The sequence below is a fragment of the Canis aureus genome, chromosome 5, assembly GCF_053574225.1.
Source record: "Canis aureus isolate CA01 chromosome 5, VMU_Caureus_v.1.0, whole genome shotgun sequence".
NCBI lineage: Eukaryota > Metazoa > Chordata > Mammalia > Carnivora > Canidae > Canis > Canis aureus.
The window spans coordinates 9591776-9609709 of NC_135615.1; the positions used below are offsets into that span (position 1 = coordinate 9591776).

The window sequence follows — 17934 nt, forward strand, 5'->3', positions numbered from 1 at the left end:
AAGAATGAAGTTGGATCCTTACCTTACACCATATACAAAAGCAACTCAAAATGCATCAAAGACCTAAACGTAAGAGATAAAACTATAAAATTCTCTTTTTAAAGATTTTTTTAAAAGATTTTATTCACTTATTTGAGAGGAAGGAGAGAGAATGAGCAGGGGAGGAAGGGACAAAGGAAGAGGGAGAGCAGATTCCCTGCTGAGCAGGAAACCTGACTCAGGGCTTGATCCTCAGAATGTAGAATTGTGACCTGAGCCCAAGGCAGACACTTCACTGACTGAGCCACCCAGGTGCCCCAAAACTATAAAATTCTTAGAAGAAAACATAGGGGAAAATTTTCATGACATCAGATTTGTTAATGATTTTTTGGATATAACACCAAAAGCATAGGAAACAAACAAACAAAAAAAAATAAGTTGGACAACATCTGAATTAAAAATTGTGCATCAAAGGACCCAGTCAGGGCAGCCCTGGTGGCTTAGTGGTTTAGCAACACCTTCAGTCCAGGGCGTGATCCTGGAGATCCAGGATAGAGTCCCACATCGGGCTTCCTGCATGGAGCCTGCTTCTCCCTCTGCCTGTGTCTCTGCCTCTCTCTCTCTCTCTCTCTCTCTCTCTCATGAATAAATAAATAAAATCTTAAAAAAAAAAAAAGGACCCAGTCAATAGAGTGAAAAGGCAACCCAGAGAATGGGAGAAAATATTTGCAAATCATACATCTGATGAAGAATTAATATCCAGAATATATTAAGAACTCTTATAGCTTAGTAAGAAAAAAAAATAAACAACCTGATTGAAAAATGGGCAAAGGATTTAAATAGACACTTTTCCAAAGAAGATAAACAAATGGCCAATAAACACATGGAAATATAGATCAACATCACTAATCATTAGAGAAATACAAACCAAAACACAATAAGATGCCACCTCATACCTAATACCCATTAGTGTAGCTACTAACTAAATAAATAAAACAGCAAATATTGGTGAGAAGGTAAAGAAATTGGAACCCTTGTGTCCTGTTGATGGGAATGTAAAATGGTGCAGTTGCTATGGAAAACAATATATCATATCCTCAACATATTTAACACAAGATTAATCATATAATCCAGCAATTCCAGTCATGAGTATATACCCCAAAGAACTGAAAGCAGGGACTTGAAAAGCTATTTGTATATGCATGTTCATATTATTCATAGTAGCCAAAAAGTAGAAGTAACCCAAGTGTCCATTAATAGATGAACAAATCAGCAAAATAGGCTATATACATACAATGGAACACTATTCAGCCTTATAAAGGAAGGAAATTCTGATGTATGCTAGAATATGGATGCACCTGAGGATAAGTCATGCAAAACGAAATAAGCCAGTCACAAATACATTGTATGGTTCCACTTATACAAGTATTTAAAATAGTCAAAATCAAAGAGACAGAAAGGATAGTGTATGTCAGGGACTGCAAGATGAAGTGAGGAGTTAATTGTTTCATAGGTATAGGGTGTCTGTTTTGCAAGATGAAGAGTTCTGGAGATGGATGGTGGCTATGGTAGCACAAAAATGTAAATATACTTCATACCACTGAGGTTAAAAACAGTTAAGATGGTAAACTTAATATTATGTGTATTTTACCACAATTTTTATTTATTTATTTACTTTAAAGCCTATTTATTTATAATTTCTATACTCAACATGAGGCTGGAATTCATGAGATCAAGAGTCACAATACTCTACCAACTGAGCCAGCCTGGTACCCCTTTTACCACAATTTTAAAAAGAAGAATAGAATTTATTTCCTTTCTTTTAATCAAAACCAGCTCCTCTTCTTGAGTTCCCCACTTCTGTGAATGGCACCATTCTACTCCCAGCTGTCCCAGCCAGAAACCTGATCTTATCCTTAACATCATCTTCTTCCTCTTCAAACCCATGTAGTCATTTAACAAACACTTATGGGCGCTCCCAATGTGCCAAACACTGTGCTGGTGGTTCTCCTTGCAAATGTCTGTTTCAGGATGCTTTCACCCTCCCTCTAGATTACCACAGCAATCCCCTTCCTGGTCATTCTGGATCTGGTTCAGCACACTTCTAGTCTCTCCTCCATTTTGCAGCAAGAGTGCTCGTTCTTTAAAAGTGAGTATCTGTAATGGTCCCTCACCTCTCTAAGCTACTTCAGTGGTAACTTCAGTTGTCATCAAAATAAGCTCCAAAGTCCTTACTTGGCTTCTATCACCCATTAGCATCTAGCTCCTTATTACTTCTACAGCCTTCACTGTCAGTTTTCTGCTGCATTCTATTCAACTAGCCATTCTGGAAACTTTCAGTTCTGGAATTTACCATGCTCTGTTCCTCCTCTGGCCTTTATACACTGTTCCTTCTCCTTGGAGCACTGGTGATCCTTCTCCATCCCACCAGGACCTTCTTTGCCCACCCAATTTCTATTATTAATTTTAGATCCTAGCTTGTAAATCACCTATGTCAGGGAAACCTATCTGATCCAATTTGACATTAGGTGCCCTGCCCCAAGGTGATTCTGTTCTTCTATTATCAAGCACATTTAACACTACAGTGTGATCACTTATTTCCTTGCCTGTTCTGGGTTTATTGACACAAGGTGGAGGCTCACTAAATCATTAATAGGTCCAGAGAGGCTATGGTTCACTCATAGTCACAATCTAGGTCATTTCAGTTCCAGTAGTGAGGACTCTCTACCCAGTGCTCTTCCCCTTGCTACGTCACATGATGAGTAATAAAATAAATAAATAAATAAATAAATAAATAAATAAATAAATAAATAAAAAAGCCCTATCCCAACAGGGGCTGTGACCATCTTGAAATGGTCCAACCACACTAGGCAATAGAGAAATTGCAAAAATTTTAGGCTTCGTATTGTCCATGTCTTGCTATTGCCCTTTCTTTTGGTCCCAAACAACTAATAAGTCCTGGGATAGTTGGAAAACAGAACTGACCAGGTTTGATGAGATCTAAATTCCATTTGACAAAATGTTGAATCAAGCAACTTTTGCCAATACCGAAAACCTTAATTTTACAGCCTGGTTAGATTTGGCATTTATAGTGTAACTCACAAGTCCCCTCTATGTTAACTATGTGCTGGATGATGAAACTCAGCTTATTGCAATAAAATTCTGCCTTGAAGAAATCAGTGTGGAATTAGAAGGAAATGTTTCCCATAATATACACATAGACATATATACAGATGTGAGTATTATGTTTAGAATACAAATCACTTAAACAAGTCAAAACTGTCACTGTTTATAAGAGGAGTGATGTGGAAGGGGGAAAATAAAATCACTTCTTTTATTAAATAAAATACTCCAAATATACATAAATTAAAACTATAATTTCATCTTCAGTGCTTTTGATGTAATTAATCTCTCATATTTTACAGATTTATGCCAACATAGCTTGCCACTGAAATGAAAATTGTATTATGTATATAGTATGAGCATATTATTTTTCACAGCTATATCACATGGCACTGCTAGTCTCCAGCTGAAGTTGAGATTACTGTGTAGATATCATGCCAAATGTGGATATATTGAAACAATGTTTTCAGGATCACAAACAATGGATGGATTCTGTAAAATTTCAAAATCAAGAGAAATAAAGGCTTGAAAAACTTAATTTAGGAATGAGATAGCTTTTTTAAAAAAAAATTCATGTTTAAATCATACTGAGTTTATTAAATCCCTGACAAAGTAATCTCTACTTTTACTCATTGGCATTGGGATAAATTTTGGCCCTAAATAGTAAATACGGCACTATTCTCAGATGACCAGTTAAAAGCAGACAAATACTCTAATGTTTGTTAGTACTAATCAAAATCAAGAATAAAAGAGGAAGTATGTGTGCTTAGTTTATATAAAATCAGACATACGATCATAAGCTGCTTTAGTGATTGCTTTTGCTGCATTCTTCTGAATATCAGGAATTGTAGAGTTTTCTGCAAATGATAGGAGCTTCTTAAGAATCCCTGTCTGCTGAATCAGCACCAGAGTATCCATATCTTCAAGGCAATTTGCCATCACAGAAAGTGCTTCTGTATGAAGGTCATTCAATTCCTAATAATAAAAGCAAACACTACCTTAGAAAATTGTACTAAAAGAGATTGGTACTTCCCAAATTTTACTGTAAGACAAAAGTCGGTCAGAACATAATGCTGTTACTTTGTTGTGACAGATGCCTGAGGAAACAGTTTCGTTTATGATGAGAACATCCACTCTCCCTCACAATTTGCCCCATCTTCTCTTGTTTCCCCTGCTCCAAAATGTTTCACAGATAAAAGATAATTACTGGACATTTCCAGTCATGATATCCAAGTGAAGTTGCTCATATAACCCCCTACCGACAACAGTTTTAAAATCCGAAGAAAATATTCTTTGAAAAAGCAGACAGAAACTGAAAGGAAGTATATTTCTTAAAGTCTCCTAGGGGTAGAGGGAAGTATTCTGTTTGTGGCCCTCTTGCCCAGGGAATCTCCTGAATCCCCAATGCTTTGGAAAACTGTGGCCTTATCTGAACAGCTAGATGATTAAAGTGGGAATCCTTAAAGTGAGAGGAACATAGAAAGGATGCTCCACCATCATGTGATCCCACATAGCAATGCTTCTGATCAAGGAGCTCACTTCACAGCAAACAAAGGATGGCAATGAGCCTATGCTCGTGGAATTCACCATTTTACTGTGTTCCCCACCATCCTGAAGCAGCTGGCTTGATAGAATGGCCTTCTGAAGAGGTTTCTCCCATAGCCAGTCATGGTGGGTCCGGGAATCAAGGGGTGGAAATGGGTGTGGCACCAGTCATGATTATCCCTAGAGACTCACTAGCAACATTTTTGCTTCCTGTTTCCCAGACCTTATACTCTGCTGGCCTAGAGGTCTTAGTTCCAAAGGGAAGACTGCTTCCACCAAGAGACACAACAATAATTCCACTGAACTGGAAGTTAAAACTTCCACCCAGTCATTCTGGCCTCCTCATGCCTCTAAAGCAGGCAAAAAAGAGAGTTAGAGTGCTGCTGGGGTGACTGATCCCAGTCACCAAGGGGAAATTGGACTGCTGCTCCATAGTAGAGGTAAAGAAGATTATATTTGGAATACAGGATGTTCTTAGGGTGTCTCCTAATATTATCAAGCCCTATGGTTAAGGTCGATGGAAAACTACAATTACCCATTCCAGGCAGGACTACTGATGGCCCGCCCAGACCCTCAGGAATGAAGATATGGATCACCCTACCAGCTAAAGTGCTTGCTGAGGGCAAAGGGAATATGGAATGGGTATTGAAGGAAAGTAGTTATAAGTACCAACCACCACCACGTGGCACTTACAGACAAGAGGGTTGTAACTGCCATGAGTATTTCTTCCTTATTTTGTTATAAAGAAGTGTTTATGTGTGTATGTATGAAATATCTTTGTTTTTTCCCCTCTTATCCTGTTAGGTAACATAAGATGTATAGACTTTAAAAATTAGTATTTATTATTAATTTTACATCATAGTATTTAAGTTATAGGATATCAAGGAGAAGAGTAAACATCATGCAAGGACATTGCATCCTCTTCTGGAGAAAGGGTTGTTTTGGTTGTACACAGGATAGCTATATCATGCCAGACAGAAGTAAGACCTGGCTATTGCTCTTATTTGGAGATTAAGTATGATTTAAGGAGATGTGTATGGGTGTCAAATTTATAAGGGATGGACTTGTGATGACTAATTTTCATGTTTTAACTTGGCTAGGCCATGGTATCCAGATATTTGGTCAAACATTATTCTAGATGTTTCTGTGAAAGTATTTCTTTAGATGAAAATAATATTTAAATCAGTAGACCAGGTACAGCAGATTACTCTCCACAATGGGGAGTAAATAACTCTTCTTAATTTTACCTAGAGAAAATTATGGCCATAAAGCTTAAAAGACTAATTCTAGGTATTTCAGGAAATCATGAAGAAGATCCTAAACAAGAATCTAAAAATCTTACATTTCTAAACCAGATTAAAAAAGAATTTTATAATGGACTTTTATCATTAATCTGATTTAATCATGCTGATAAACAATGTAGCAATAAGCAAATTAGTCCATTATACTTAGTACTAGACTTAAATATATTAAATTTCATTTTTAAAATTGTTCTACAATTCATATTTTATAACAACATTTAGAAGAGATACGTTTCCTTGTAGAGAGTCAAACAAAAGTTAGATACCTTAGTTTCTAGGACTTTAATAAGGTGGTCCACTCCTTGATTGTCTCTTAGCATTGCTCGTGCCTCCTTATCATTAGTAATAACACCTAAGGTTTTGAGAGCCAACAACTGGATAATTGGATATTCTGACTTCAAGAGATCTAGTATTGAGGGGATTGCATTTAGTTCTTGAAGCATAGCTCGACACTGAAAATCCTGCCATGAGATACAAATAATCAAATAAGTAACTTTTAAAGCAAAATACAGTCAGTCTCAAGAATGAGGAAACTCTATTTTCTAACAAAGGACATTATGAGTTATAAATTTCAAATATTTTATTTCAGATTCCCTTCCAAAATAACTCACACAAAAAATAAGCAAACCCTCAAATGACAACACCTAAATATTCATGTTAGCTATGCAAACATTGTCAATAACAGGAAATAAATATGATCTACGACTTTTGCAATATCTATTATTTCTTTATTACCCAGCAAATTCCTTTTATTACAAATAGCATTACAATAAATCTGTGCATAATCAAATTCTTTTCACACTCTGTACCCTGTTTCAAATAGTATTTGATAAAATGAAATGATGGCATCAATTCCTTATTATCTTCATTCAAATGGAATGCTTATGAAATGCTTACATGCACACAGTGCTGTTGGCAGGCCCTGTACACACAAATTTATATCAGGTTTAGTTCAGACACAACATGACCTTTATTTAAGACATTTACAATATCAAGGGTCATTAGAGTCTAGATGAGTTGCACTACATTGTGTGTCTATAATTGTGTGTGTGTGAGTGGTGGGAGAGGACTAGTTGTCTCTATGAACAATGGAGAAAACAAAGCAAAAAGTCATGAAAAGCCCCAAAACTCTGACTGCTGAATCATGACACTTAAAATCAAAACATCATAAATGTAAAATAGTATTAAAGGTGGAAAAACCCTACTAACACCTTAGCTTTTCTCTATCTCTATTTCTTCAATGGATGCTTCCTACAGACATAAAAATTATGGGTTGCTCTTTGTCATAGGTTGAATTGTGTCCCTCCCAAAATATATGTTGAAGTCCTAACCCTCAGTATCTCAAAACGTAATCTTATTTGGAAACAAGGTCATTGCAGTTGTCATTAGTTAAGATAATGTCATAGTGGAGTAGGGCAAGTACTTAATAGCATCTTCCTAAGATTGGTGTCTTTATTTATTTATTTTTTTTAAATTTTTATTTATTTGTGATAGTCACAGAGAGAGAGAGAATGAGGCAGAGACACAGGCAGAGGGAGAAGCAGGCTCCATGCACCGGGAGCCCGACATGAGATTCGATCCCGGGTCTCCAGGATCGCGCCCTGGGCCAAAGGCAGGCGCCAAACCGCTGCGCCACCCAGGGATCCCAAGATTGGTGTCTTTAAAAGAAGAGGAGACACAACAGAAGGGAGAGATTGCAATGATGCAGTTGCAAACCAAGGACCTCCAGGGACCAATGGCCACCAAAAGCAGCCAGGAAGAGGCAAGGGAAGATGCTACCCAGAGTGGCCATGAGAACATGGCCTTGCTGACACATGGATCTCATATTTTCCACCTCTAGCACTGTGAGAAATTTCTGTTGTTTAGAGGCACTCAATTTTTTGTTATATCAGTTGTAGGAAATTAATACACTACTATTAACTAGTAGTTTCATTGTGAAGAATAGCAAAGACAAGCTTTTCATTTCTGTTTGACAAAAAAAACCCAAAACCAAAAAAACCAGAGAAATAAAAGCTATGAGGAGTCTTGGGATGAAAGATTCTAACACATTGACAAATTTACTTAGGTCTATGTGATGAGAGAAGGTAAACAGCTGAGCTTCCTGCAGAACATCTCCCTCAGGGAAGAACGGAATAGAGGCCAGTGAGTGCCCAGCCACGTGGCAATGACTTTTAAGGCCACAAATGTAGGTATACTTTTGCTGCCTTTGGGCATGGGCCCATTTCTCTCTGTTTTTCTATATAATTTGCCTAGATAATCAGCCTCCCAATGAAAGGGAGGCCTCACCTTCACTTCGCTATCTCTTCCTTTTATACTCCACTGCTGGCTATTTAAAACAGCATTTTTGTATTTTCAGTTGATCTTAAGCTTACCAAATGTGTGTGAGAATTGTTCAGGAACCTGAGCCAGAAAAGAAGCAGAGAAGGCTGTCCAAAGTGTCAGGAAGCTGACCTGCTGTAGGTATGAGAATCTGTGTGCCTTTTGGGGCTGCAGTGGGGACAGGGTCACAGAACAGCACAGGTGGAAAGGCCAAGGGAGACTGTTTCTTTCCATAACCAAGGAAAACAGGTCAGTGACATAGCATCTTGCAATTGTGAACAATGGATTTTATTCAGCATACTCAACTCACTGGGTCTTCACCAATAACTAGTCTAATCCAAAATCCTGGTACTCTAAATAAGGCATATATTGCATCCAATGTGCTTAGATCACCAAGGTTAGGTTAATAGATAACTGCCTGGGTCCAACTAGTTCAATGTATTAGATATCCTGTTTCAGAAAAAATACTTTTATCTAGTATAATCCTGCCTTAATTTGCAAACTACTCTATTCTTTCAAAATTTAAATACACTTCTAAAATGCCCTTTCATAGACCTGTACTTTGAAAACTATAAAACATTGATGAAAGAAATTGAAGAGGATACAAAGAAATGGAAAAACATTCCATGCTCATGGATTGAAAGAAATATTGTTAAAATGTTAAATATTGTTTAATGTCTATACTACCCAAAGCAATCCACGCATTTAATGCAGTCCCTATCAAAATACCAACAGCATTTTTCACAGAACTAGAACAAATAATCATAAAATTTGTATGGAATTACAAAAGACCCTCAACAGATGGATGGATAAAGATGTGAGATGATAGATAGATAGATAGATAGATAGATAGATAGATAGATAGAGATTCACACACACATACACGCACGCACGCACATACATACACAATGGAATATTCAGTCATAAAAAAGAATGAGATCTTGCCATTTGCAACAACATAGATGGAATTAGAGAGTATTATGCTAATTATAAGTCAGCCAGACTAAGATAAAGTCCACATGATTTCCTTCATATGTAGAAAAAAAATAAATGAACAAAGGAGAAAAAAGAGAGAGACAAACCAAGAAACAGATTCTTTACTATAGAGAACAACCTGATGGTTACCAGAAGGGAGGGGTTTGGAGATGGGTGAAATAGGTTATGGGGATGAAGACTGTACTTTTCATGATGAACACTGAGTAATGTATGACTTTGTTCAATCACTTTGTTGTGTACCTGAAACTAATGTAACACTGTATGTTAACTGTACTGGAATTAAAATTAAAAAATTAAAAAATACTTGTAAAATGTGAAAATTGAAAGGTGTCCATATTCAACATCCTTTCTTTTTTTCTCTAAATGATAATTACTAAATTAGTACCCTCTCCCCCCCCAAAAAAAAACTGGTTAGTCAGAACTGATGAGTTTTTAAAACATTTCCCCCTTTACTAATGGGCAAATAAATTCTATATATAGCTTTGGTCAAAACACACTTTTAGAAATTACCCTCACCTGGGCCAAGTTGTAAATGCACTCAATAGAGTTCTTCTTCACATCAGGGTCTGGGCTGGCCAGCAGTCTGATGAGTGGCTCTAACCCACCATGCTCATATATTTGCACTTTGCTCGTATACTCTGCAGACATGTTCGCCAGGCAAAGAGTGGCAAACTCTTGGATAAGCACTTCTTCTGTGCATCAAAGATAAACAACACAAGTATGCAAAAGGCCTACTCAACCATTACTTTAAAACATGTTTTGAAAACCAAAGCTTCACAGATCTTACTTGGTTGGAGCCCACCTTGGTTTGAGAGATTTTAAAGATAATTCATAATTGATATGACACAAACTATTTTTGATGAGTAGTTTAATCCAATGTGAAAAATAAACCAGGCCCTCTTTTGAACCAATGTAAAATGGAAAGTTACCTTCTGGAGCAAGCTGAGCAATGACAGAGCTCATGACATCTAATTCCCTCAACAATTTTTTAACGTCATCTACAAAAAGAGAAACAGATTATTAATGTTTATTAATAATAATAATAATAATGGCGGTATTGTTTAAATAGTCCCCTATGAGATAGGCTTTATTATTACCTAATTTTACAGATAAAGAAATGGAGGCTCAAAATCACACAGCAAGTGAGTGGTGGGACCAGGTGGTATGGCCAGGTCTGTCTGACCCTAGACAGATTCTGGCTTCTGCTCCTTGATCACTGAGGTATACTACCTTCCAAAAACACTGAAAAATACAAAATGCGCCTAAAACATAATCAGCAAATTTGAGTTACTGTGCCCTACATTTGTTTACTACATGGTAGAAAAATTCTCTGTTGTGCTGTTTTGTTGGGAAGGGTATTTTTAAATTTTGATTTTAATAAAACTTGTACAGAATGTACATGAGAATTATCCTCAGCCTTTTCGATTAATATACCTTGTTTACATTCCATTTTCTTATCAGAGATGCTCAAAATGATTAAAGGTAAGTATACAGATTTTTTTTTTTTTTTTAGTATACAGATTTTTTAAAAATTCACTTTTGTATTATTTATGTGAGCCTAATTAAGGCTAGGCAGGTAGGCCCCTACTTCTCTCCTGCCAACCATAGCCCCTGTTTTCTGAGAAATAAGGCATAGGTACTAATTTGGTTTTTGTAGTTTCTCCTCTTGGGCAGTTATCTTTGTCTGGAGGCCAAAATTAGCATTACCAGGATTTTGGAAAATTTCACTCTGCAGCAGCTAAGGCAGATGGTCTCTGGATGAATTTTTTCTCACTAACCACTGGGCATACTTGACTTTTATTGGACACCTTCTCCTGTGGGATTCAGGGATGTAGATGTTCTTCAACCCATCAAAACTTCTGCAATCTGTTTCTGTTCAAAATGGCTAAAAAAGAGGGCCCGCAGATTCACAGCTAGCTATATGTATGTGAATAAGCTTGAAATACAAAAGAACAGTAGAGCTTCTGGAAAGTGTGGTGTCCCAAAATGGAGGACGTTACTTTCTAGTCAACACTCATTCAAAAAAAAAAAAATTATTACCTTGACAGGGAATTAACCAAGTTAAGGCATAATACTCAGAGCCTTCTAGGTGTCCTGGTGAACTACACAGACGTGCACCCTCTTGAAGAGCGTGCCTCTATTCTCTTCTTATTCTGAGGAGTCCAGCCTCCTGTTACATACAGATGCCACACCAGTGTGGCATCTGTATGTAACACCACCTCTTGGTCTGTCCTAGCAAGTCAAATGTTCTTGTTAGAGGATTCCCTGTGCCACGGAATTTCCTTCTCCCTATGAATTCAGCCAAATCTGTTCAATAACAAACCTAGTAGATCTCTCCACTATACCATTTTCTCTTGGCTCGGTGGACGGTTCAGATTCACTGACAGCTCTTATGAATCAGCAGCAGAGCTGATCAATTTGTTATTCTGCTCTTTGACACCAAATTGCTCCCCCCCATCTTTCTTTTCTTGAGGGTGAATCAGCAAAAATAATGGATAAGCTGCAATTTTCATCACTTTAAAAAACAATATTGCTCTCTGTCCCCTTCTCTCTCAACAGAGAACCCTCTCATGTATGGTGGCTGAATAGAAACTCTGACTCGTGATTGATCCACATAAACGTGTTCTAGCTAAAAATGTACAATTTTTAGTTGCATAATATTGACCATCTAATTTATTTTTGACTTTGTACACTCTTTTACATCAATCTTTTCTTAAGATGGCAAGCTCTTCAGACTGCTGTAAGTAACGTAAAGTCTGAGCTTTAAGATCACAATGAATTCTCTCTTTAGCTGACTTCATTAAGTGAGTCTCTGTTATATGACCTCATCAAACTAAATACAAACTGGCAGGTAAAAGGAGAAAGTAGCTCCATTTTGATAAGAAAGCTTAACAAAGCAATTTAAATGCCGGTCTTGAATGACCCAGGCTTGGCATAGGTACATAACTCAATCACTTTAGAAAAAAAGAAAAGGAAGAAAAAGTAAGATTTTTTTCATCTCATAGCAATCCTTTTAGCACCTGGCATTCTGTTGGAACATTCTATTGGTTCATTCACTAGGAACATAGTGATATCACTGAAGACATGAAAGCCATGTGACAACACAAATTTCTAAAAAAAATCAGTTATTTTAAGACAGCTCAAAGATGATTTAACCATGCAGCAGCAGAGGTGCATTTACTTATATATTTGTCTGGAAACATGCTTTGTGATTTAGAGCAAATGACTAGTTGCTCATATTTTATTCCATGTCATGTACGCAAAGTGAAGCAATAGCTATTAATGTATTGGCTGTATTGACAGAAAAGGAACTCCAAAAGCTATTGAGGACGTCATGTGTTCGTGCAGGTCATCAGATAGTTCAAATAGAAAATGAGTTCATTCCAATAATGGTTTGACTTTTTCTACCCAATTCATGGAACCAAAAGAAAGCTCTTGAAGGTTCATTGATCATATGTAAGACCCAGCCACTCACTGGAAACTGCTATTCAGCAAAACTCTTTCCAATGCTATGCTTCGTGACTGCAGACTGCACTGGTCGAGCACTGGTCGCAGCCCGGCCACCCAGCCTGCAGCAGAGTGTGGCTCGACAGGTCTGAAAGCCACCACGTTTAACAGTCAAACATTAGTTAATTCTCAATATTTTGGGATCACAGACTCCTTTGGAAACTCATGAAATGCAATATATAAACCCTGCTCCAGAAAATCTTGTAAATAATTTGGAGGGCTTCATAGGTTATAAACTCCTCACATATTGGAAGATGGAAATACTAAATAAAGTGAGTAATAGAAATTAAGAACAGAAGTAAACAGGAAAAAAGTAGAAATCTAGACATTAGAAGATCTAAGATCTAAGTATAAACAGACAATTATAACTCTCCTTTCCAAGTGAGCTGCATTCGTCCCTCAGAACCATTTAGAAGGAGAACCTGACTTAGCGTGGGCACTAATGTCAAGGATTGGAGAAGATCAGATGGATAGAAAGCCTACTACTACACTATGAGCCAGAGAGTACAGTTCTAATTCTAGCTCTGATCTCATCTCTTCTATTAACCACCTGCATGATTGCGCCAGGAACCTAATCCCTTCAGAGCTCATTCCTATTTTTAAAACGAGGAATTGCACAAGACATGTCACAAAGTACCACTGGTTCTCAAATTCTGTGGTGTGTAAACAGAATATAACATAAGAAAAATTTTAATTTTCCCTTTTTAGGTTATAAATATATTCACATGGCTCATTCATTATGGCAGAATTAGTACACAGGTAGCCCCTGAGATAAATTTATGAAGATTCCACAGTACAGATGATGACTTCCTAATTTAGCTGCTCTGTATCTCAGTTGTCTTGTATGTAAAAAGAACGATAATAGCACCCACCTCATTAAATGACTGAATAGACAAATAGCATATAGAACAGTGCCTGGCACACTGCAAATGCTGTGTAGGTGTTTTCCTAATCTGGGTTGGTGCAACATCCTCTCCCTATTAACTGTCCTCCTCCTGCAGCCATCCCCAGAAATACTCCTAGAGCCCTCGCCTTACTCAACAGCCACCATTAGAGCTCGTGCAGTTGCTTCTGGAACCTCTTCCACTACAGCCCGGATGGAGCCCCATCTGCCCCCCAACATGGCAGGTGCCGCCCGTGCAGACTCTGCAGCTGAGGTTGAAATGACACAGATGCCAGGGAAAACTCTCCTTCCCCTTCCCATCTTCCTGTCTCTGACTAATGTCACAGTCCCCGCTGGACACCACAGAATAAGGAGCCCATCCCCAACCCAGTCCTGTCTCACACATTTTTTAGGAAAGTGAGGTAGGAGGAGCAGGAAGAAGAGGGAGGAAACTGTGCTTTTTGCTTTTTTTTTTTTTTCTGAGACTGGTGAGAGGGAGAGAAATATGATCATTTTAGCCACATGCCATGAAAGAGACACGTTTATTCCTAGCTGCCTGAGTTTCATGTTAGAATCCAGTCTCTACCAAGGATGACATTTTTTATTATAAAATTAGAAGGCTTTTGTTGGCTGACTCCAAAACCTACCATTATAATATGAAAATGACTTTCAAATGGAAAATACATCCCGTTCATTCATCAGGGATTGCCTTTTCTGGCATGGTTTTGGTCAAACTGATATTCTAACAGACATAATAGCATGTTTTAACTTATACTATTATTCCACCATATTAAATATATGAAAATATTCAACCAAGTAATGCGTCTGATTTAAAAAAGAAATACATGTCTAAAATTATTTTTGGCAAAATATATTTTACAGTTTCAAAAAAAAAAACAAATGTATCAAGATTCTTTACACTGGGCTCCTTTCACTATGTCATACATATGAAGGGTAACTTACATATAGACAGACAAATTACATTATACTAACTCAAGGAAAAAAAAACAATTTTAATTTTAAAAGACAACTTGTTAGACTGGAACATACTACATCACCAATTTTGATAGTTTTTGCACAGGTATATTTGCACATGTTTTTATATTTTAAAAATATCTCTCGGGGCGCCTGGGTGGCTCAGTTGGTTAAATAATTCTGGCTCTTGGTTTTGGCTCAGGTCATGATTTCAGGATCTTGGGATCAAGTCCCACATCTGACTCTGCACTCAGGAGGTAGTCTGCTTCTTTGCCTCTCTCTCCTCTCTCTCTCTCTCTCTCTCTCTGTCTCTCTCTCTCAGTCTCCTTCTACCCCTCCCCGCTCCCCCACTTGTGCTCTCTCTCTAAAATAAATGAATAAATCTTTTTTAAAAAAAACTCTTAAAATATGAAATCATTCATCTGTTGTATCATGCATATTTGACTTTTTGTTACCATTCAAGTCAGTTCAAATAAAATTCAAACAAATCCATTAAATTTTTTAAAAAAGATAACGTATGACATGAATTAGATTATTTTAAAAATTTGTTAACCTACTATTAGAAGCTAGGATTCCAAGTATCATAGTAGCATTTCTTCTTACAATTTTATCTTCATGGGTGAGCAGTTTAGTTAAGGGTTCCACAGCTCCAAGTTCAAGGAGGGTAGCTTTATTTTCTTCACCTGATATCATAGGTAAAATAAAATCAGGCATGGATATCATCAATCTCATCAAAACTCTTCCTTGTGTCATTTTAATTTCTTATTCACCATTTGCCTTTCACATTCTCTTTGCTTCCATGTATATTTCTGTCGGAATGAACTTTAGAGCACAGGTAGCCTGAACATTTGCTGTTCTCTGTCTCCTGATACTGGCAAAGCTGGCTTCCTCTTGTCATTGTTCTTAGCTCATGCAGTACTGCACCTCTCAGAGGGGTCTCCCCTGACCACCTTATCTAATGTCGTCACTACATCCGGGCCTTTCTTATCTTTCTGTAGTCTACTCCTCATACCACTTAGCCATCTCCTTGCTTGGTTTGCCTGTTCCATTCTAACTTAATTTTCCCTGAGAATGGACACCTTTTTGTTCTATTCTCTCATATCCTCAGTGCCTAGCATAGTGCCAGTCATGTATTGGCATAATTAATCATAAGACTTAATTAACATACACAGTCCCATTTTGAGTTAAAGTGGGATGGGGGAGTGAGTTCAGGGTGCTCATTTTTCACACAACGGTGTCACAGCTTCTATTTTGTCCTGCAAGATGTGCCTGCAGCTGTCATGGGGGTGCACACACAGAAGGGAGCCGCCAGGGTCACTGGGAACTCCTTAGCTATGGCAAGAAGCCCCGGAACCAGAGTCTGGCTTAGCTGCAGAAGCAGTTTATCCATTACCTTGATAAGTGGGATATCATTCTACAAAGTCAGGAACAATGTTTAGGTCCTGATTAATTTCAGCTTTTTAATTTCATAGGAAGTCTACAAAAATACAGATTTTGCTTTCAAGATTAATTTGAGAATATAATAAAGTTATTTTAATTTTCCTTGCCTAAGTTTTCTCATAAAATTACAGTATTTTATATTTTAAGTTATAGGTCCATATTCTGATAAGACACAGATGATACTTCCTATAGCCCATGGAATTGCCCTATATTTAAATAGGTTAAATTTGTCGCCTGATAAAAACATGTTGAAATATGCATTGTTGACTCTTGGACACTTCTTTTCAAATCTTCCAATATTTGCATTTTATGGAAATTTAAAGCTTAATTTCTTAGATGAAAATATTTTGTCAAATGCATCTTAATTTAAGATAAATTTTAAGATACTTATGCTTAAATAAAAATATTTTATATATCAGATTGTTATAAAAATTAAGTTTGTCTTTAAATTTTCTTTCTGAGTCTTACAGAACTTGAATTATTTCTTCATTAAAACATATTGCTTCTTACTGTTTTTAAATATGCTATATATAATTTTATGACCAGAAGAAGAGTACTTGCAAAATTAACAACATGTGTCATCTTTAACATCTATTTTTATTCTATAACAGCTTTAATGAGATCATTGACATACAATACTGTATATATTTAAAGAGAACCATTTGGTAAGGTTTTTTTTTTCCATTTGGTAAGTTTTATTATTATTTTTTCAATATTTTTTTTAATTTTCATTTATTTATGATAGTTACAGAGAGAGAGAGAGGCAGAGACACAGGCAGAGGGAGAAGCAGGCTCCATGCACCGGGAGCCCGATGTGGGATTCGATCCCGGGTCTCCGGGATCGCACCCTGGGCCAAAGGCAGGCGCCAAACCGCTGCGCAACCCAGGGATCCCCCATTTGGTAAGTTTTAACCTGTGAAATCAAACCCCACCATTAAGATGAAGAATATATCTAATACTCCCAAAAGTGCCCTCTTGACACTTTGTGATCTCTTCCTCCTGTTAGTACACATTATTTTGCATATGTCCCAGAACTTTATATAATCATGCAGTATGAATTCGTTATTGCCTGGTTTTTCTCACTCTAATTATTTTGAGATTAATTCATGTTGTAGCATATATCATAGTTCATCCTATTTATTGTTACATACTATTACATTATACGGATATACCACAATTTGGCTGGATCTATGGGTGGTGCACATTTGACTTCAAGAAACTGCCAAACTGTTCAAGTGAATGCACCATTTTACATCCTCATCAGCAATGTATGAGGGTTCTAATTTCTCCTCATCCTAGCCAACACTTCTGTCCATCTTTCTGATGATAGTAATCCTGGAGGGTATCTCATCATGGTTTTAATTTGCATTTCCCTCACAACTAATGATGCTGAGCAAAAGGTACCTTTTTGCCATTCATTTATTTCTATGGTGAAGTGTCTATTCAAATCTCTTGTTCATATGTATTTTTAAATTTAGTTTATTATTGAGTTTTGAGAGTTCTTTATATATTTTGGACCCAAATCCTTTATCAGATATATGATTTACAAAATTTTCTTGTGGTCTATATAGCATACCTTTTAAAAAAGTTAGTAGACTTTTTTTTTTAGTAGTTTTAGGTTTATTAAAAAAATGAACAAGGGTGTCTGGGTAGCTCATTTGGTTAAGCAGCTAACTCTGGATTTCATCTCATGTCATGATCTCAGGGTGCTAGCATTGAGCTCTGTGTTGGGCTACCAGCTCAATGGGTGTCTGCTTGAGAACACTCTCTTTTCCTCTCCCTCTGCCCTTCTCCCTGCCTCTGCTCATGCTTGCTCTCTCTTAAATGAAAACATTTTTTTAAAAAAATGAACAAAATGGACATCTG

The 17934-nt window shown here is 37.0% G+C and overlaps 1 protein-coding gene and 1 long non-coding RNA gene across 22 annotated transcripts in view; one reads left to right on the forward strand and one right to left on the reverse strand.

The window, feature by feature from the left end:
* Window positions 1–17934, forward strand: part of LOC144313316 (uncharacterized) — a 357200-nt gene that overhangs the window by 172695 nt on the left and 166571 nt on the right. The window lies entirely within an intron of this gene.
* Window positions 1–17934, reverse strand: part of ARMC3 (armadillo repeat containing 3) — a 101747-nt gene that overhangs the window by 59713 nt on the left and 24100 nt on the right. For 13 of the 21 annotated variants that reach the window (XR_013379293.1, XM_077896814.1, XM_077896830.1 and 10 more), the window contains 5 exons: window positions 15186–15311; window positions 10193–10261; window positions 9780–9955; window positions 6215–6409; window positions 3894–4077 (listed from right to left, as the gene is read on the reverse strand). Coding sequence is in view for 20 of the 21 variants with exons in the window: in XM_077896814.1 (XP_077752940.1) it covers window positions 3894–4077; window positions 6215–6409; window positions 9780–9955; window positions 10193–10261; window positions 15186–15311 (750 nt within the window). In the remaining variant the exon portion in view is untranslated. Of the gene's footprint in view, window positions 1–3893; window positions 4078–6214; window positions 6410–9779; window positions 9956–10192; window positions 10262–15185; window positions 15312–17934 lie in introns of those variants that run through there. The other 8 variants (XM_077896823.1, XM_077896818.1, XM_077896827.1 and 5 more) reach the window with 4 other exon arrangements.